General features: G+C 39.0%; 1 protein-coding gene across 10 annotated transcripts in view; it reads left to right on the forward strand.

Annotated features, from left to right (window-relative positions):
- TRPM3 (transient receptor potential cation channel subfamily M member 3) overlaps positions 1–21,479 on the forward strand; it is a 926,458-nt gene that overhangs the window by 403,578 nt on the left and 501,401 nt on the right. For 9 of the 10 annotated variants that reach the window (XM_082470807.1, XM_082470810.1, XM_082470816.1 and 6 more), the window contains exon 1: positions 4,531–13,883. The exons of the other annotated variant lie outside the window; for it this stretch is intronic. In XM_082470807.1, the coding sequence (XP_082326933.1) occupies positions 13,707–13,883 (177 nt within the window). In that variant the 5' untranslated portion in view covers positions 4,531–13,706. Of the gene's footprint in view, positions 1–4,530; positions 13,884–21,479 lie in introns of those variants that run through there. 10 annotated transcript variants of the gene reach the window in all.

Below are 21,479 nucleotides of genomic sequence, written 5' to 3' on the forward strand. Positions count from 1 at the left end.
TTATCCTGGGCCCAGAGGAGGGAGGTGCCATCACACAATTCCCCGCTCCTGCTTAGTGGTACAGCCTGGAGAAGAATCCAGCTGCCTTGGCTTCCGTACTACTCCCGTTCTACACAATCACGTCTCTGTGGCTTCTGCTTGTCGCCCTCCTCTCTAACCCCACTCAGAACTGGAGGTGACACATGGCACTTTGTGTTGCAGAGGGAAATGGGGAGCTAAAGGGTGACTGAAAATTTGCTGTCCAGTGTATGGGAAAGATGCCAACAGAATATGACCTTACAGTAGGTCCAAAAATAAGTTTTGGCTCCAGGTGAATGCTTAAGGAGTCACATAATTCGAAGAGACTAAAAATTGTCATAATTGATAATTCCAGAAATTTTGGATTTAGCTAAGTATGTTTTTATAAGGTTGTGTTATGATGAGTTCCTTTTGTTGACTTTCTTCTTTGTCATTTGCTTCTTGCCCATCTTTCCTATCGTTAAGGTTTATTGAGTTTTCAAGTTGGATTTTTCCCCAACTGGTTTGCTACCAGTTGACAGCTCTTAGAAACAGATGTTCTCCATTTTCTGGCTACTAGTCCAGAGAGCTTAGTTTAAGGTATTGACTCTGATCCTCGAAGTCTCTAGTAGCTTAAGTTCTGGCAAACTCAGAAATCCATGTTACATTTATTCAGTAGCCAGACAATAAGGTACATTCAATCACTCATTGCTTTTACCAGTCATTTTTGTGGCAGAGATCATAGCCACATTGAACCTGCAGGATTGCATCTCTCAGAGACTGAGATGACAGAGATTTCATGGCATTTGGATCCTTTTATTCTATGGAGATAGTGATTGTGGAAGAGAAAAGAAGGCTTAATACTATTTGAAAATATGAAGCAATAAGCTTTATTTAGAACAGATTATGGATTATATCATAGAACAGAAGATCCCTTTAGTCACAGTTGCTGTTCAAGGAATTTTATCACACCATTTGGATGGGCCTTTAATAAAAAGGGTGATATAGGATTGCAGTTTGGTTAAGTATCAGCAAAGAAATGTTAGTCCAAATAGTTTAAATATAATGAGAAAGAAAGAGAGAATTTGAGACAGGTGTGCATGTGTGTGTGCACGTGCACACACACACAGACTTTTATAAATAGTAGGCAAAATAATGAAGTCACAAAGGAAGGTGAATGGACCAGAGGTGGTGTTAAGAGATGCTAATGGACTATGGAACAGCTATAAGAATATATAAATGAGTATTTATTGGAGCCTGGGTCGGGGATGGCCTTCCTTTAGCTTAACATGTATGATGGGAGCTACAAAGGAAATGACTGCTAGATTTGAATGTATAAATGTTAAAAAAAATTTTATAAATTAACAAAAAGAACATAAACAAAAGACAAGTGGAGGGACTTCCTGGCGGTCCAGTGGTTAAGACTACATGCTTCCACTGCAGAGGGGTGCGGGTTCGTCCCCTCGTCAGGGAACTAAGATCCCACATGCCTCGTGGCACAGCCAAAATATATTTAAAAGAAAAAAAAGTGGAAAACTGTAAAAATACTAACAACTCATATGACGATGGGTTAATACCTTTAGTATAAAAAGAGCTGTTATGGATAAAGAGGAAAATTAAAACTCTATTACAAAGAAGAAGCAATTTACTAGAAGAATTACAATTGGCAACAGGAAAAATGGAGCTTTATAAGTTACTCAGTGAGTGCACAATACATTTCTTTTTCTGTGATCGACTTGGCCAGAAATTAATTTAAATTAATGATATACCTGGTTTTGTAAATGATTCAGTAATAAGGACATTTTTATCTATTGCTGAGGGGCATGTAAAATGGTACATTTTTTGAATAACAATTTGGAAATACCTATCAAGAACCTAAAAAAATATTCATCACTTATGAACCAGTTATCCTTCAACCTAATTGTATCTTAAGGAAATGATCAGAGATGTGCACAAAAATGTATGAGCAAGTTTATCCATAGATAGTATTATTTATTACAATGAAAATGGAACCAGGCTGATAACTTGCAGTGAATAAAATAACACAATAAAATTCTATATACCAATTTAATATTATAATTTCTAAGAATATTTGATAACATGGAGGTCAATTTATGATATCATCATATTAAGTTATATATAAAGTATAATTCCTAAAATGCTTGATAAAATTTCTTAAGTCACATGAATAGTTATTTATGGGTAGTGAAATTATAGGCATTTTTAATTTTTTATACTCCTATGAATTAAAAAAATTTTGTATTGAAAAGTTCTTTTTTATAATCAGGGAAAAAAATATATTTTCCCCAGCTTTATTACATACAAAAAATTCACTAATTGTATGGTTTGATGAATTGCAGCAATTATATGCAGTTGAGTAACTGGCATTACATTCAAGATACAGAACGTTTTCATCACCCTAAAAAATTCCTCATGTCCTTTTGCAGTCAATTCTATCCTCAAACAATTACCGGCAGTCTCTGCTCTTTCTGTCACTATTGTTTGTCCTCTCTAGAATTTCATATATCATTTTGAGATCCATGCTGCTTATATATGCCATCTTTTTGTTCTAAGGATTTTATTTTGAAAGAATATTCAGTATGTGGCTCACTCCAAGAATTAACCCAGGGGTGAAGAGGCGATGGGGCATAATGAAAAGAAGAAATACTGAGGCTGGAGAGTCTGGATAAGTCATCTACATCTTCTGATTCTCAGTTTGCTCATCTCTAAGATGAGGTTAAAAATAACATTTTCCTTACCCATACTTCAGCATCATTATGGGTAACAAATTAGAATATGCTTGTTAAACCACTTTGTGAAGCATGTGTATCAATTTCTGTCTTAATTATTATTGTGAGTATGATTATTATTGCTGATGTGTAGGTCAGTGTACCTATCCCCTTCAAAAGGAGATTTGCCTTTATGCGAAATAGAGAACTGCCTTCGTAAAGGTATATTCTGACATTAAGTTAAGTCCTAATAAATTGCTGTCATGGGAGATGTTTGAGAATGGACCAGACTGTCACAAGTGGTAAATGATTGAATTCTCTAGCATGAGTTATTTTCAGATTCAGGTTCTGATATCTATACTTTCCCCCTTTCCTCTTTCTCTTTTCCAAATCCCTCTACATTTAGAGCTTGGTCTCTACTAGCAGGTTAGAGTATAAGAATGTACTCCTTTTATTAACTTTTAAAATATCTAATAAGTAATTCTTAGACTTTTCAAGGGAATGGAGTTAAGATTTGGAGAAACAAAAAGGCAGTGAAACCCAATAAATGTTCAACCCAGTTTTCAGATAAGCACCATGAAATAACTTTAAATAACTTGAAAGGATACAATGAACATGTCTAGGTCATTCATTCATTATTTATTCATTCTACAGTCACCAAATTTTGATTGAGTTTCCATCATGTTCTAGACGTTCTGTAGGACCTGGGATATAGTTGGTAATTGTCCTAATAGAAATTACAATCAAGTAGGAGACGAAGACAAAAAATAAATCATTAAATAGTTACAAATTCTGATAAGAGTAAAAAGAATTCAAGCAAAAACTGCAATGGGTGATGGAGTGTAAGGCTAGAGAAATCAAGAAAGGAATCTCCAGGGAGACTACACTTAAGCAAGACCTGAAGCATGAGAAGGAGCTAATCTTGGGAAGAGCTGGAGAAAAGAGCATTAGGAGGAGAAGAAGAAACACTACGTGTAAATACCCTGTGACAAGAAATACAGGAACTAAAAAAAAAAATCAATATGGCTGACACACGATGAATACGGAAAGGTCCATAGTTGAAGCCGGAGAGTTAATAAGCAGGATCAAATCAGACTGAGATGAAGACTTTGGGCTCTGTCCTAACTCCCTGGGGAGAACTGGATGGCTTTACTCATGGGGGTGCCTTAATCTGTTTTAATCCTGAGTGTTTTCATAAAATCGAACTGATCATTCTCTCATCTGATCTGTAACCAACCGTTTAATTGCAAAGAATTTAATTAAGATGCAAAGAAAACTTACACATATTAAAGCTTTATCTACCTACTTTCTTTTGTTTTTTTTTAATGGTAACTATTGTTTTTATTTATTAAAAAAATTTTTTTTTAAATTTATTTTTGGCTGTTTTGGGACTTCATTGCTGTGTGTGGGCTTTCTCTAGTTGCGGTGAGTGGGGGCTACTCTTCATTGCGGTGCATGGGCTTCTCATTGCAGTGGCTTCTCTTGTTGTGGAGAACGGGCTCTAGGTGCATGAGCTTCACTAGTTGCAGCACGTTGGCTCAGTAGTTGCGGCACGCGGGCCCTGGAGTGCACGGGCTTCAGTAGTTGCGGTGTGTGGGCTCAGTAGTTGTGGTGTGTGGGCTCAGTAGTTGTGGTGTGTGGGCTCAGTAGTTGTGGTTCACAGGCCCTAGGGCATGTGGGCTTCAGTAGTTGTGGTGCGCAGGCTCAGTAGTTGTGGCTCGTGAGCTCTAGAGTGCAGGCTCAGTAGTTGTGGCACACGGGCTTAGTTGCTCCATGGCATGTGGGATCTTCCTGGACCGGGGTAGAACCCGTGTCCCCTGCATTAGCAGGCGGATTCTTAACCACTGTGCCACCAGGGAAGTCCCTATCTACCTATTTTCTAAAATAATAATTTAAGATTTTCGCTTTGAGATAATTTCAGGTACAATAGGACATTATAGTTCTTTCCTCTATTATCATCTCTCCACTTCCTTATTGGGGAAGGCTTCCCAGGAACACCTGGGGGTCCCATGCAGTCAACCAGATACCCCATGCCAACACATGTATTGTTTAGGCTCCTGTGGGTGGCTTTGGCTAGATTTAGAATAACAACAGTTGGAATCTGATTTATTAGCCAATTTAGAAGCTATTGTAAGTCAAATTTTTCTTTGCTACCTAATTTTCTAGTTTAACAGCTTCGGGTCAGTAGTAAAGTTTTGATATTATTTTGTTTTCTCCCCAGATGCTTTTGTACATTTCATACGAGGGTCAAGTAACTTTGAATAATCACCATAATTTTATATGATTACACAGATACCTTTGGTATTTACTTACTGTGATAGTTATCAGGCCAAGTGTATTTTTTGTGTAATTGAAACTTATTGTTACCCTAGTAAGTATCTAGAATATTGTCTTTCAGTCATGAAGACTGCTGGTTTTATGAGCTATCTAACTAAAGTATATGAAACTAATTCTGTTGCCTTAAAAATAGATTTTATTTTTATTTTATATATTATAAAACATTACACAATATCTCAAGTTTATATTTGAATTAAAACCATGGCTCTGAAACTTACTGTGTGAACTTGAATAAGTATTTAACCTTTCTGTGCCTCCATTTTCTCATCTAGAAAATGCATGTGGGGATAAAAGTGGGATAGTAATGAGAATTAAATGAGTTCATATATGTATATGTATATATATTCAGTATATGGAGAACTTAGACCACATTGGCAAGAATCATGTGAATCCTTCAGAAAAATTCATTTTTCCGCTTCTTAAATACTGTGTCCTGGGCCTTGTGTTAAAAATATTGGCATACCAAATGATTAAGGAGAAATCATTGTCTCACCGGAGAGACCTGAGCTTCTAGCCCAGGACAGGCTGCCCCAGCCAGATGGAACAGGAGAGTAGGGAAGGGATGTGGATGTTAGCAGTAAGAACATAAGAAACCCAGAGCCGGGAAGATCCCACATACCGCGGAGCAGCTAAGCCTGTGCACCACAACTACTGAGCCTGCGCTCTAGAGCCCGTGAGCCACAACTACTGAAACCTGCATGCCTAGAGCCTGTGCTCCGCAACAAGAGAAGCCACCACCGTGAGAAGCCTGTGCACCACAACAAAGAGTAGCCCCTGCTTGCCACAACTAGGGAAAGCCTGTGTGGAGCAACGAAGACCCAACGCAGCCAAAAATAAATAAATAAAAATAAACTAATTAATTAAAAAAACAAAGAAAAGAAACCCAGAGCCATTGGGAGAACCATTGGTCCTCCTGTGCTCTGCAGGATTCTTATGTTACGGTTAGATGCTCAAGTTACTTTTTCTGTTTTCAGATTGTGTCAGTGATCAAATACCACCTTCCTTTTGGAATGCAACCAAAAACTTGTATAAATCTTTTTGTTTTTAATTGTAGTGGTGTAGTGTGAACAGCACAGATTATAGAACCAGATGCACAGATTATAGAATCAGATAGACCTGGATTCAAGTCCATTTACTACCCATGTGACTGTTGACAAAAATAATAAATAAACAGTCAGTAATAAGAATAGGAAAGGGTTTTATTTGAGCCAAACTGAGGACTAGCCTGGAAGCGTGCTTCCCAGATTACTCTGAGAAACCGCTCCAGAGAAGCAGGGTTTTCAGTACAGTTTTATGTCTTGTCAGAACAAAGAACATTAACCATTTCTTCAGGGGTTACATTTCTTCAGGGTTTCAAAAAAAAAGAACAGACCAGCATGTACACAGTGAGTCAGTATGGCCTTGGCACCTGGGAAGGTAGCCTTATCATCAGAGGAGTACCAGTGTTGGCATTCTAGGAAGAGGGGCATTTAATCTTTATTTTTAACATGGACATTCTTTATTTCTGGTCAATGTGCGCTTTTCTTTCATTAAAGCAGATGTACAGTGTGTGTTTGATAGGCCACAAACAGACTATTTTAGTTAGCATAAAATTCAAATTAATTCATATATAAGTCAGAGTGAGTTCCCTGTATCTCAATATGTGAAAATTTCTTTTATTATGACTTACTGCAAGTTTCTTAACTTTTTTGAGTCTTTGGTTTTCTGAGACTATTTCCCCATCTGTAAAATGAGGATAATAATGCTACAAATCTCATAGGTTTGTTGTGAAAACTAAATGAGCTATGCACTTAGAAGGATTAATACACTTTAGCATATAATAAGTGCTCAAAGTTGTCAATCATCATCTTAACATTATTATAATTAACTAGTATGTTTATTTTAAAGATGAGGATTCATAAAAGTTGTATAAATTGCCCAATGACTTAATGTGGATTCAAACCCAGTTCTTCCTGATTTCGAAATCCATGTTTGCATTGATTTTATGCCTCCTCATAAGAAAAGCAAAACAAACAAAACAAAAACTGGACCAATCCCTCAAAAACTAGAATCGTGTAATCCCCACCACTATTGTTAATTAAAATAAAAATGAAAGGCTCATGGTTGTTAAAAATGTGATATCAGAATAAGCATCAACAGTGATACATTTTATGGTAGGCTGACAAAAGTAGATAGCAAGTATGGTTTTCATTAGCTTTCTTTGTTAAAATCCTCTTTTGTGCAGATCTACTGCTTTGAGGATTTTCCAGATCACAGCATGTCTGTTTCCCAGGTGAGCACACCTTATGGTTCAACACAGTGGTAGCCATTAGTGTCAGAAGCCCAGATGCACAAGGTGGAGTGTGCAGCTCAGGCAGTTTCTCTGCTCTCATGGGTGGGCATCAGATGGTGTTTGAGAAGGTATATGTGAGGCATGAGCTTGAACTTGTATCTTATTTGAGCATGCGTTAGGCAAAAGATCAGACTTATGCTGCACTGTTAGCAACGAAATATTGAGCTTCCCTCCAATTCACACAGTTTATTCAGGCAGTAATTGGAGATTCACTGCTTAAATCTCCCTCCCAAAAGATGTTCATTCACAAGTTTTGTACCAAGTTGGCCAGATTTGTGGTTTTCATAATGGAGAAGTCTCTAAAATACCTGTATTCTCTCTGTGTGTGGTGCACTTGAGTGTGTGTGTGTGTGTGTGTGTATGTGAGATGTCTAGGCTCAGAATAGAGAATATCTGCAGTAATCAATAGCATTGCAAGTATTAAAAGAATGCAAATATTAAGCGGTTTAGAAATGCACATCTCAAATTCCTGTAGTTTTAATAAGCCTCCATAGACTCATTAAAATTTTCGGAATTGTACAAAAAAGCAATCCCCTTTGTGAATGAAAGTATTAGGGTTTCAAAGCTTGCATGAGGATGTATTTTAGCTCTTGGCCTTTGAATACTTGTTATACGTGTGTGTGTGTGTGATTTCTATTTTTGATGAAACAGAAACTGCTTATATACCTTAATGTTTTCCAATTGAAACATTTTATATATTAAAGCTTTGTACTCTGTTAGTGGAATATATGATCCCCTCCCAGCTGCAGAGAGGAAAGCAATAAGTAAAGGCAGGTGTGGTTTTCTTCTGTGTTCTCTGAAGCTTATCCTCTTACTGGAACAAGCAAAGGAGGAAATGAAGGCGTTTTGCTTTGCTTTTCCTAGAGCAGCAGCTTTGGGAAAGACAGTACATTTGACTTCATATTATTAATAATCAATTACTAATATTTTTTGAGCTTTTACGATGTGCTGGTTCCTCTTTTGAGGGTTCTGCATATATTAGCTAATTACTTCACAATATTCCTTTGACATAGGTAGTAGTATTATCCCCAAGTTACAGATGAAAAAACTAAAGCATGGTAAGGTTAAGAAACTTCCCAAAGCTACATGAAATGGTAAAGCTGGGGTTCAAATCCAGGCCATTGGCTGTATGGCCTGTGCTCTTAAGCACTGTGCCGGTGTTTCCAGTGAAAGAGATAACAATAATCATCATCATTCATCATAATTACACTTAAATGTGTGTTTACTATATAAGCACTGTGCCAATTGATTTTAATCTTCACAAACATCTTGAGGTGGAAACTGCTGTGGACCCCATTTTACAACATGGAAACTAAGACTCTGGGAGGTTAACCGGCCCAGGGCTACACAGCTGTGAGAGGTGAGACTTGAGTTTGAATTAAATCTGACTGCAAAGCTAGCAAATAGACAGGGAGAAGGAAACACAGACCAATCCCTGCCCATTTCTAGATAACATGGCTTCTCATTAGCCAGAGCTTATCACTACCTCCATTACAGGGGCAAAAAAGAGGAAATTACATGCACTTCAGGCTTCAGATACAGTGGAGGTCACTTTGTAACAGAGGTTCTATATGGCACACTTAGGGAGAGAGGGGGAGTCAGTTATTAAACTGTATGTTGAGTAAATTAATTAATTCATGAAGAAAATTTTTTAGAGAAACTACATTATTAGTGAGTTTGCCCTCAGAGCTCCCTACAGGACCTTTATGAGAAGTAATTCAAGGGACATAAGAGAATTAGACACCATTATATTTAAAGTGCCCTATGACATAATATTGACTATAACCATGAAGAGGGTTTTTACATAACGATACTCCATCATGTGAAGAAGGATCAAAGGTCCAAGATGTCCAGTATGGAGAAGAGGTTTGAGTGGAGCTTGTTGCCTGTCTTTATACTTTTGGCGAACATTCTCTGGAAGAGAAACTCGACTGGGAAGTTCCAGGGAGACACATTTTATCTTAGTTGTAGGAAGAACTTTCTCTCAACTAGAGCTGTCCACCCATGGAATGGGGTGCCTTAGAAACACACCCGCTCCCTGCCACTGCATGCAGAGGTGGGGATAGCACTCAAGGAGCCGGGGAGAAATGGAGTAGACAACTATTCTAATTTTGAGACCTTTTAATTTTATACAGCATAAATGTTGTTTAAGCTACTTAACTGAGTGAGTCATGGGTTTTAATAGATTTTAATGTATGTTAGAATCTGTTATCTATAAAAGATACCAAAAGGGGAAAAATAAGTATAGAAAAAAATTATTTAATCTATTTGGAAAACATATTTGAAACCAAATTAAGAACTGTTCTGTATCAATGGAATCTATAAAGAGATTTAATACCTTAGAAAATATTGTTGAAGGATCTAAAATTTCTAAAAATTTTATGGCTGTATTTGAGCGCAGTTAAAGCGAAGAAAGAGGAAAAGCATGGTTTTTTGATAAAAATGATAAATTGCCAGTGCTTACAACACAAATGTTCTGATAAAAGTGATGAATTATCAAACACAACAAATAGGGTGATGATATTGAAATTACAAAATATTAAGGCAAATGAAGTTATCTTGCAAAGGCTTACCCTTGGACTGATTTCTGCTATTTCACTGGGATGCTTGAGTATCGTCCTTCTGAACTAGGTACACTACATTCACTGTGAGAGCCTCGAAATATCTGTTCAGTTAATGTCAGATACGTATGAATTTCCGTGTTTTAACAACATTGTGAAAAATTATATTGGAGCATTTTTTAAAAAACACATCTTAGGCGGCAGATTTGGAACACTGAACCACCCGTATACTGTGTCATTTCCTTTCTGTTTTCTTAGGTTTTCATGGATCAGCCCCTTGTATATCTAAGAAATATAAGGGAAGACAGTGTGCGAAGTGGAGCAATGCTATGTAGAGGATGCCATGATTTTTTTAAGGAGAGGGAATGTGGTTGTCAAAAGGAAGGCAGGCAGCCTGTCTGTACTGTGGCTCGTCATCAGCATTGAGACAGCTCAAATCTTATCATAATTCCTAAATTTAGCATCATTAAGACAGGAAGTAAAACACAAAGATGATCAGTGGGAAGTGGGCTTACATAGCATAGGAGAAAATTAGTTCAAAGACAGACTTCGGAGAGCAGAGATTTGATGTGCTGGGCTTGCTATTTTGGGGGATACTGAAAGCTGATGTGGTCATGTCAGGCTTTTAAGTCTGTTGGTATTTATTGTGTAGCTTTGTAAACATCCACATTCATAAAATTGGTAAACAGGCATTTTGGATTTATGAGATGCAGACGTCTGGGGCTGGGCTTGCTCCTCTCTGCTCTTTCCTCATTAGACTCCTCTCTAAAAGCCAGGAAGACATCATTCCATGTGAAAATATCATTTCTTGAAGCAGGGCGGGATCCTGAGAACTGCTTCAGATGTTGTGATAGCAAACAATTGTGGCCCAAACTATTCCAACAATGGAAGAAAAACCTCCTCTCACGCACTGTCATTCTTCTTTGATCTTTACTTCTTTTGCGGTGTAGTCTCCAATTCTCTAGAGGTTTTGTGCTGTCTCCTCTAATTGCCATTATAGAGGGCTGTGAATCCTCCTACTTCTCCATTCCGCAGAGTTCCAAACTATTCTCTTTGACCAAAGTTATTCAGTAAAAATTAAGGGGGCTAGGAGGATCAAAGGCTGTGTGTTTTCAGAATGATGCTGTCCTTTTTGTGGGGTCCTTAACAGTGAGGAACAGTGGGGGCAAGGGAGAGGTAACTGCAGTGTTTCAGCATTTTAACCGACCACTTAATAGCATTTTATAGCTTACGGAGGTTGGTGCCTGGTAGCCTAACCAAAGGCAACATCTTGCAATCTGATGAATACCACTCTGCAGTATAGCATGAGGAAATCCATACTGCTGTCTTAGTTTCCCACTTTTCTCTTTACCCCATTTATTAATCTCATGGTAACTCATATAAGAAGCTGTCAGGTTTAATCTGCCTTGCTTGACTTCATTACCTGGTACTAAAAGTGTATATACTTGTGCATGCTTAAGGAGATCATCAGCAGGTTCCCACCTCAGCATCAGTGCTTGCTACCTGGAAGATAAATCATGGTATAAGAGACTCAGTGTACGCCAGGCACTGTTGTTCTAAGTGCTTTACTGATCTCTTAGCTGACTTAGTCTTCACAGCCTTAGGTGTGTGGTTTCATTTTTATCTCCATTTTACAGATGAGGACTGTAAGGCACAGAGTAGGCCGGTAAGTTGCCCAAGGCCAGGGTCAGAATTAGAGTTCGAACCATGCAGCCTGATTCTAGAATTCATGGGATTTACTATATCAACGTCAAACCAAAGAAATAATTTGAAACAGATGCTGAGCATTTTTTCTTCATGGTCTTTTAGCTCAACTCTTATGTAGGGTTAAATCACCAGAACGCTGAAGCAGTAGCTTAAATGCTGTGGCTGCCATAACTATGAAAGAAATAGGAAAGAAGATAAAGCTTGTCTTTATAGTCTTGTAGACTGGTTTCAGTCTAAATCCCAGTTTTATTAGTTATGTCATTACTAATTCTCAATTACTCATTACGAATTTCTCAAGACCTCAGTCGCTCAATCTGTGAAATGTGGATATGACAGTAGCATGTACTACATAGAGTTATTGTTGACATGAACTTACATAATGCATTTAGAGTGCCTAGCACAATGCTTGATACAGACAGACATGTTAGCTGTTACTGTTTTAAGCTGCCTTTAATCTTTGGTGGAAATAGAATGGTGGCAGATAGTGAACCAACTGTGTGTGGGGGGGGGTCTATAAAGTGATATTGGTTAATAGAAGGAAATCAGATGCATGAATTTTATTACACAAGGCAAGTCAGTAGTCTGGATTCTACCCATGGACTAGATTTTCTATAAAAAAATCCTTAGTGTCCTTAGATCTGTAACACAGGACCATTGTGAGGGAAATACAGTTGTAATGTGGTGTGTCAGGTATTTATTACACTCCAGGGAGGATCCATGTTGCTCCAAATTCTGAATTACAGCAGGGTCTCTGTGTATCACATCTGCTCTCACATCTCCCGTTTCTGCTTCAGAATGCATAATAGTCATGGAGCTGGGATTTACCATTCTCTCCTAGTTAATTCAAAATTGAAAATCAGTACAGTCATAGGGAGGGACATAAAGAGGAAGAATAAGATGGAAATGCTCTAAGGATGTGAGGGTTCTCCTGGGCAGCCGTCAGTCAACTGCACTCACTGACGTCTGATTCCTCGGGATGGGGGCGTTTACGTGGGGCTTGTGACTTCCTCTTCCCAGCCACCTCACTGCCTTCAACTGGAAGAGTTCCCCTTTGTGCTTTCTCACCACAGGAGCCCTAAAGACTATTCACACCAATGCAGCAACTCTCTCTTAAAGCTTCCCTTAGGAAATGGTGGGGGTGGGTATCCCCAATTCAGGAAACTCCATCTTTTATAGAAAGCATTCCTTCCATGTGGCACCTTAAGGGTTAAACTTTTGTTGCAGATAGAGTATCAAGTGGCTTTTCAGGATGGGATAACCCCCAATTTAGAAACTGCTGTTTCTAAAAGGTAAGCCAAAGACACATTAGTTTACACTGCTTTCTATGAAAGGAATAACTCACCGCTCCCTCTGTGTGTGTTAGTTTGCTTCTCTCTCTGCTGTCTGCCTCCTCTAATCTATATAATGTATACATCAGGGTGAGGACTGTCAATCACAGTTAATAAAAAACCCAGAACTGACAGAGATCCCTTTTATTGTAAATCCATTTTACAGTAGCTCTCAATCTATTGTCACATAAATCAAAAGTGTTTATCTTATCATTCGGAGGCATTCCCTTTTCCTTCTGTGTCCTAGCCCCTCCCCCCTGTGCCAGTTTCCAGCCCCTCAGAGATGCTTTGTACCAGAAAGTGCAAGTTCCCTGTTCTGGCTTTATTGATGTTCCCTTTTGCTCTCCTCCTGGCTCCCCCCCAAACCAAGTGAGCAGAACAAATGGCCAGGGTTTTCCCCCAATGCCTGACCTGCGTTTACTGGGAGGAGAGTAGGAGAGGGAGCACACATTCTGAGCAGGCTGCTCTGACTCCGACCGCTGGCTGTTCCGTGCAGGCTGTCCCTCTCCTTCAAAACCGTGCATCCCCTCCCCGAAGCAGCAGGCAGTGTGCCTCCATTCAGCCACATTTGGTATGCATGAGCACGGCTGCAGGGAGAGGGGAGGTGGCTTTCTTAAGAAGGTTCAGTGGCTCAGGCAACGCCACTTGACTAGTCTCCCAAGTTGCAGGAAGCCTCTGCCCTGATGGAATTCTCAGGTGTGGAGATGACCATGGGATGCCAGGGCTGTGGGGGACCGTTTATTTTCTAGGCACTGCTCAGGTTTGCGACTTCTGGTTTTCCCGGTGGAATTTGGACGAGGTCATGAATCAAACTGATGCTCCTCGACCCCTAAACTGGACCATCCGGAAGCTGTGCCACGCAGCCTTTCTCCCATCTGTCAGACTTCTTAAGGTACTGTAACTTGCTGCTTTGAATGCCTCTCATTGTGCTTTGCAGGTCTAAATACCCAACTTTGCACTTGGGCTGGGACACACCTTTTGGGGAGTATAGATGCCTTGTAGTACTGGCTCTGTTGCCCATGGCTGGAGAGAGGTTCTAAACGCCCCTCACCCCATGGTGTCAGGGAGGGAGGATGGTCTGAGCCACATTTGAGAATGAGATTGTGGTGGTATAGAATGGGCTGCCTGAGTGCTCCCCACCCCCAAAATCCCTAAAATAGAATTAATTAACTTCTTTGGGAGGGTGGGAACAGTGGTGGGAGTGAAATCTCTTACTCCCCTGTGTTTGGCTCCTGGATTCTTTTCCCTCCCTGGGGAAGCCTTTCGACCCAGTTTTCCTTTAAATGGAACCTGGGAGAACAAAGGATTCTCCTTATTAGTTTAAAAGCCCTGTGTCCTTAGGTGGTCTCTCAGATAAAGACAAAGAACAAGCCTCATCAGACTGTGACTTTTTTGGTGACTTTTTTTTTTTTAAAGCCATGATAATTTTAGTCTCTTAAGTGAAGTCGGTAGTGGGAAAGTATTGTTAAATATATACCGAGTGTGTGCCTCTAGCTTTCTCTCTAGCTGAGTTACACAAAAGAACTATACCTGAGCTAGGATGCTACCTGGTGTCTGCAGCACTCCTCTTTCTAGAAGCAAATACATTAAAGATACTGAGAAATTCCCTACAACTTCATAATAATTCATCTTCATCATCTGCCTTGTAGGGAAGGAAATACAAGTAAAATTTAAAAGGTGCAGAAAACAAGTATTTTCCCTCAGAAAAGAGAATGTGGTAATACTTATTTGGGAAAAGTGCATATCTCTGGATGTTCCTCCCACATCCATGTGGAGTTAAAAAGGCAAGGTGAAGTTCTTAATTCTCTTTTCCATATTAATATGATACTGTGATATAATGACCACTGGACCTTGAGTCCAGTGTCACAATAGAGGATTAATAAGTTAACCCTGAATAAATTACGCTTGCAACATTTTTTTTTTTTCTGAGGCTGTGTTCTAGTTGGGTCAGATTTGATGTGGACCATTAGTTCTGTACAGCTAAGTGGCTTCTTACAGTGGAGTATTACCTTGTCTGAGTTTCCTTTATTCTGTTCAGCACAAACTGAGATTAACTTTCTCAAAGGCTACCCTCACGTACCGTTCAAACACCTCTCATGTTGTTGTTATGATGGTGGTTTGCTTCCCTAAAAGAGTATTTTGGAGGAAAAGCAGGTTTGAGGGTGGGAGAGAAGCTTCCTTGGATATAAGGGCTTTTGCTGTATTGGAACAACATGCGTGATAGGGCATGAAAAAGAATGAGGCCAGGGAACTAACAAACAAATGTAAATTTTCTTCCAGAATTACTCCTGAATCCAGGGTCTGGGGCGAAGAGTGTCTTGTCAAACCTAACTATGACTGAGAAAATTGACTTTAACAATGCCATGTGCAATAAGAAACATTTTTCAGTTAAATCATTCATTGGCTTTACCCCAAAGTAATGCTTTTTAACTTACATAATGATTTTTTAAACAAGTGTGTGTATACCACCTTCAATATATTATTCATTAATACTCTCATTTTTTTAATGGAAATGTTATTTTTCATTTGCTAGTCACAAAACCAGCAGAGAAGCATCTCTTTGAGGTACATTACTTATTTTTAGAAGAGCTCTCATCTTTTTTAGCTGAAAGTACCATCCATGCTATATACCAGCAGACATTGTCAATACTACACCAATACCATGGTTGGCATACAGCTCAGTCTTACCATGGTTTATTAACATGGTGCTTTATAACAATTCATTCTAATAAAGTGCATTCATGAGTATCCTTCCAATTCTCTCAATATCTGAAAGATAGGATTTGTTTTACCTGAGAACTTTCTTTCCAAATGACATCTGTATTTTTTGAAAGATTATACCTATCCTAGGAGACTTCAGATATTGAGCACATTTCAAACTAGAAAAAAAAGTGCTACCAAATTCTTTCAGCAATATTTGGAAAGAAATAAAAGCTGCTTCTGTATATGAGTTATTGTATTATCAACATTCTGGATATCAATGCCATGTAATTTTTTTCCCCTCTAGATTGTTGCTGTCTTATCTTTGCTTTCCTAGTCCCTGTGTATTCTTGCTCTGCTTTTACATTTTGAGTAAAATCGAAGTTTCTGAGTAATCATTTGCAACTGTTGCTCAGTGTTCTTCCTGGTTTAGTCTATAAATTAAATATTTAATAACAGCAGTCCTACTGTTCTTTCTGTACTTTCTGCTGGTTCTCTTCCTCTCCTCCTCCTCTCTCAGTCTCTTATTCTGTCCCCCACACTACCACAACCGTGTTAGTATAACGGATGGATTCTCTGTTGTCTATTGAAATTGTAAGTGAATAAACCCAGTTCTCCTATTCAATAGGTGTTGTTTGTTCCTCTTTCAAGCTTTTTCTGGTGTGATATGCCCTTTCCAATGCCCTGACTTGTCAGTAAATGCAGTTTAGGACATGATGGCATGATTAGATTTAACTAAACTCAGATGGCTCACCGTTTCTGACAGACAGGGCTCAAGCCAATTTCCCTCCCTATCCTTTCCTTGAAAATGTGTGTTTCTTTGCTAACTTACTTCAGTACCATGCTAATGTTTAGAAATGGCTTCATAATCCTGTTTCCTGTATTTCCCATTTCCTGATGAAAACAGGATACTAAAGAATTAGAAGGGGAAGGCCAGCATCTGAAGCATGAATTAAACCCAATGAGTGTTGGAATATACTTATTATTCCTTCTGAAAACATCTCATTTGTTGTTTTGTCCGTCTCAGAGAAAATTTTGAACATGCCAGCCAACTCACATTTTGAATTTGGGATTGCATTCGGAAATATCATTTGAAAATGAATTTTTGGACAGGCACATGACCATGATAGCCAAAAGTCAGAGGCTGTTTTCAAACGGATACATTTCAAATGGGACCCTTACCAAAATGTTTCTCTTCAGTTGTCATTTGCTTCATTCTCATGTGTTTCAAGATTTCATCTTACTATTAATCTCCAAAAGTCTAATTTATTTCAGTGATAGAATGTTCTTAGCATATTTTATATTCATTATAAGGTCTGTCTCTGACGTTGTTTTATTTAGGAGATTTTATTTTGGTTACTTCTGTTGAATTTGAATATTAATTTTAGAGCAGAGAGCTTTTTTTTTTTTTTTTTTAAACATCTTTATTGGAGTATAAGTGCTTTACAATGGTGTGTTAGTTTCTGCTTTATAACAAAGTGAATCAGTTATACATATACATATGTTCCCATATCTCTTCCCTCTTGCATCTCCCTCCCTCCCACCCGCCCTATCCCACCCCTCTAGGTGGTCACAAAGCACAGAGCTGATCTCCCTGTGCTATGCGGTTGCTTCCCACTAGCTAGGTATTTTACGTTTGGTAGTGTATATATGTCCATGCCACTCTCTCACTTTGTCACATCTTACCCTTCCCCCTCCCCATATCCTCAAGTCCATTCTCTAGTAGGTCTGTGTCTTTATTCCCATCTTGCCACTAGGTTCTTCATGACCTTTTTTTTTTTTTTTCCCCTTTAGATTCCATATATATGTGTTAGCATACTGTATTTGTTTTTCTCTTTCTGACTTACTTCACTCTGTATGACAGACTCTAACTCCATCCACCTCACTACAAATAACTCCATTTTGTTTCCTTTTATGGCTGAGTAATATTCCACTGTATATATGTGCCACATCTTCTTTATCCATTCATCTGTTGATGGACACTTAGGTTGCTTCCATGTCCTGGCTATTGTAAATAGAGCTGCTGTGAACATTTTGATACGTGACTCTTTTTGAATTATGGTTTTCTCAGGGTATATGCCCAGTAGTGGGATTGCTGGGTCGTATGATAGTTCTATTTTTAGTTTTTTAAGGAACCTCCATACTGTTCTCCATAGTGGCTGTATCCATTTACATTCCCACCAACAGTGCAAGAGTGTTCCCTTTTCTCCACACCCTCTCCAGAGCAGAGAGCTTTCTTTGTATTGACATCTTGGTAGACTTAGTAAAGGGGCTTCTGAAAAATGGATTGCTTTGGGGAAAAGGAAACTCTGCACTTGTAACAGACTTTGGATACACATGTTTAAGCCAGTTTCTTAATGAGGACCAAATGGTCTGTATCATTTTATGATTTTCAAAGAAAGAGTATGACTTTGCCACTTTGAGTAATGTCAGAAAGAGATTAAAGAAATTGTACTTTGGACAGTTAGGCCTAAACACTGGGTCCTAATTCCTTCATGTTCCTAATCACCTGTGTGACCTTGGGAAATTACTTAACCTCTCTGTAACTTGGTGTCCTTCTCTTTAAAATGAAGAGTTTAGGTCTTGACTTAGATTCAATGCTATGATTCCTTGTGGTGAAGGCTGCCATGCTCTGTGGGCCTGGAAGAACAGAGTCTATTGAGGCTAAAAGTAGCTAAGCTGGATTGAACATTAAACTGGAAGGACTAGAACAGTCAGCAGAGTTTAGATCATAAGGGGCCTTGTCTGCTAAGCCAAGGCAGTTGACAATGATCCTGAAAACGAGGGAGGGCCATTAAAGGGGTCTTAGCAAAGAAGCGACTGCTAGATTCAGCTATTAAATAGATTGCTTTGGCTGTAGTGTCTAGAGTGGATGGGAGATGGTAGGATTGGAAGCTGAGAGATTAAATTAGAGGCCTGAAGAATTCATGAGGACCAGGGCTAAGGCAAAAGTAATGAAGGTAAAATAAATAGGGACTTGTTAAATCGATTAGTTGTGGTGGAAGAAAGAATTTAGGATACCTTCAGATATCCTACTTTGCTGTCTGATGGTCCCAGTGGTGGTGGTTCCAGTGTCTGAGAATCAAGGTCCTGAGAAGGAAAGACAGAGCTTCTTGATTGGTGGTTCTTTGGTGAGCTAGAAAGGGTATGCCAGTTACTAATTCTAGTGGGACTGAGACAAAAGTAAGGCATGTAACTTCATGTCATTGATGAGTAAGAGCCCCATTGGATGCCTGATAGCAGAACTCTTTGATTAAGTAATATACAATCAGAAATATCACTTCTAGTTTTCTTAGATTGTTTTTTTTTTTGCTCTTATAAAACAATGCATAGTAAATTCCCAATTTTTTGAAATCCAGTCAAAAAAGCTCAGAGTTTCATTTCATTTTTTCCCCTCCTTTCCCTCTTTTATGTTATTATGCAAAGAGGGATAAATGAAGGTGAACTGGGTATGACACAAGAGAAATAATTGAAAGAGCAGTGATCAAGTTAGGCTACCAGATCACAAATTCTGCCCAAGTACCAATGTTTTCTACTCCTATAATTTCATGTCATGGTAACCAATGTCCATTGTATTGTCTCTGAATCATAGCAAGATCCTGATGACAAAATAAGTTGGGTCTGTCTTCTCCAGTTGATGCCAGGCATTCCAGAAACTGACTTCCCTTTGCTGGTCTCAAACTCTTAGAAAACAATTATGTTGAGATTCATTTCAATTTGTGTGTTAAATTTATTACTTTTAATGTCTTCTTTTCACATCTAAAATTCTGAATCTTTACATGGCAGGTAGAATAATATTAATATACCAGAGCTTTTCCTTAGCCAGGACAAGGCACTCCTAAACCACATGCTGGTGAGTAGCCATTAAGTTCCCACAGGAAGAGAGGAAACATACACCTATTATATCTAGACATGTTCATGAATGGTGGTAAGTGAGGTCAGGGAACTTGTTATGGATCAATTCCACTAAGCACCTTAAAGATGGGAAACTTGAAGAATAAATTGCTTTTAGGAAAATGCAGTGTGTGGTTAGGCAAATTTTAAGGGCTACTAATAAAGAAACTTCTGTCTTTCCATCTCAGCATGCCAGCCTCAGATTCCCTTTAAGAAAATAAGAAAAAGAAAAGAAAATGTGCCCAAACTAAAACCCAGGAGAGACAAAATCTGTCTGGTGTGTTTCAAGTGGTGGCTTCAACTCAGACTGCTGAACAGTGACCATGTGATTTGCCTTTTTGTGAAATGTTCCTCGGGCAGCCTGAAGGAAATTCCTGAGGCAACAAGAAACCTGTCTCTCTGGAGAGCTCTGTCTTCTGATGCCCACCATTGTGGAGTAAAGAATGAAAGTGTGTGGTCACTGAAGAATGAGGAAGGGCATAGCTGGGATGTCCAAGCTCAGGGCCATCTGGTTCTGGGATGACTTGTGGAGTCACAGTAAAATGGGGCAAGGTCTGTGTCAAGGAAAAGGGTTTTGCCTTCCCTGTAGATGACTTCGTGCAGGGGGCAGGTGGGGAGGCGTGGGGGGTGGCAGGAACACTGCCTCTCCAGCAGTGGCTTTACATCCTCCCCCTCTCTCAGTCTGTTGGTATAATCTCAACTGGCTCCAAGCTCATCTGCGGACAACTAGATCATATCCTTTCTCCATTCCATTAGCTAACATGAAAAAGAGTTTTAAAGACTGTGGCTCACAGAAAGTATTCCGTAAATGTTTATTGAAAAATAAATGAGTGAAGGAACATGTGAATGATACATGATATGCTAAGAATGCTTAGGAATCACTTGGGGAGCTTGTGAGCAAAGCAGATATTCATGTCCACCCCTTGGGGGTGCTGACTCAGTAGGTAGGTTGTCGGCCCAGGAATTTTCATTTTAACAAGCTCTCTCAGTGATTCTGGTATGAACACCCCTTAGAAGGACCGCACGCTGAGAAAAACTGCCGTAGATTCAACTGAGCTGGAGGGAAACTCAATTAAATGCCCTCTCTCTTTTGCTGGCATCTGGGCAGAACAGATTATGTGTTAGTTAACAGTGGGAGCAAAGGGTTTTAAGTGAACAGTTCATGGGTTTTCAAAATTTTTAATCATGAAAGATCATTTATATAGAGAAGTAATTGAGTTCAGCTGCCCCGTTTTGGTTTGTAGATGATATAACATCATAAAGTGAAGGAATGTTTGTCCCTATTCTTTATCTTTTTCGTTTATCTATTTGAGATTTCTCTGTGTATTATTTTCATGATGTTTTTCAGGCAATGACATACAATTTTAGATTTTTCTATCCTACTGAATTTATATAGAGGCATGATTGTGAACCAGAGCTCCCAAAGGTAGTGTCCATCGTCAAGATTCTGGAGCATCCTGCTTATGCCCCCTTTAAACTTCCTTATGATGGTACTTGGAATTGCAGTGGTCACTCAAGTGCATGTCCCTTAGATTCCAGTAGTATGTGATAGTACCAACTGAGCAGTGGTCAGTTCACTTCGGGACCAAGGCCAAAGCAGCCATAACTGATGACTATATTAGTAGAGATAATACCCGCACCCCTGCCCCCTGTCTGCTCTACCCTACATCCTTCAAAAACTAAGGAAGAGATTCTGGACAGGGAGGGGGAGGAATGGAACATCCAGGGCTTTCATTTGAAAAAGCATGTTCAAACTCAAAATTAATTTTATATTTGATTTTTTTAAAATGATGCCTGGTATTAAATATTAAATGTGGAAAATTGAGCTGAACAAAATTTTCTTGGCTCCTGAGCATGTGAGAAAGATACAAAGCTATAATTGCTTGGGTAAGGT

This window comes from Balaenoptera physalus (assembly GCF_965194825.1).
Source record: "Balaenoptera physalus genome assembly, chromosome: 7".
Taxonomy (NCBI): domain Eukaryota; kingdom Metazoa; phylum Chordata; class Mammalia; order Artiodactyla; family Balaenopteridae; genus Balaenoptera; species Balaenoptera physalus.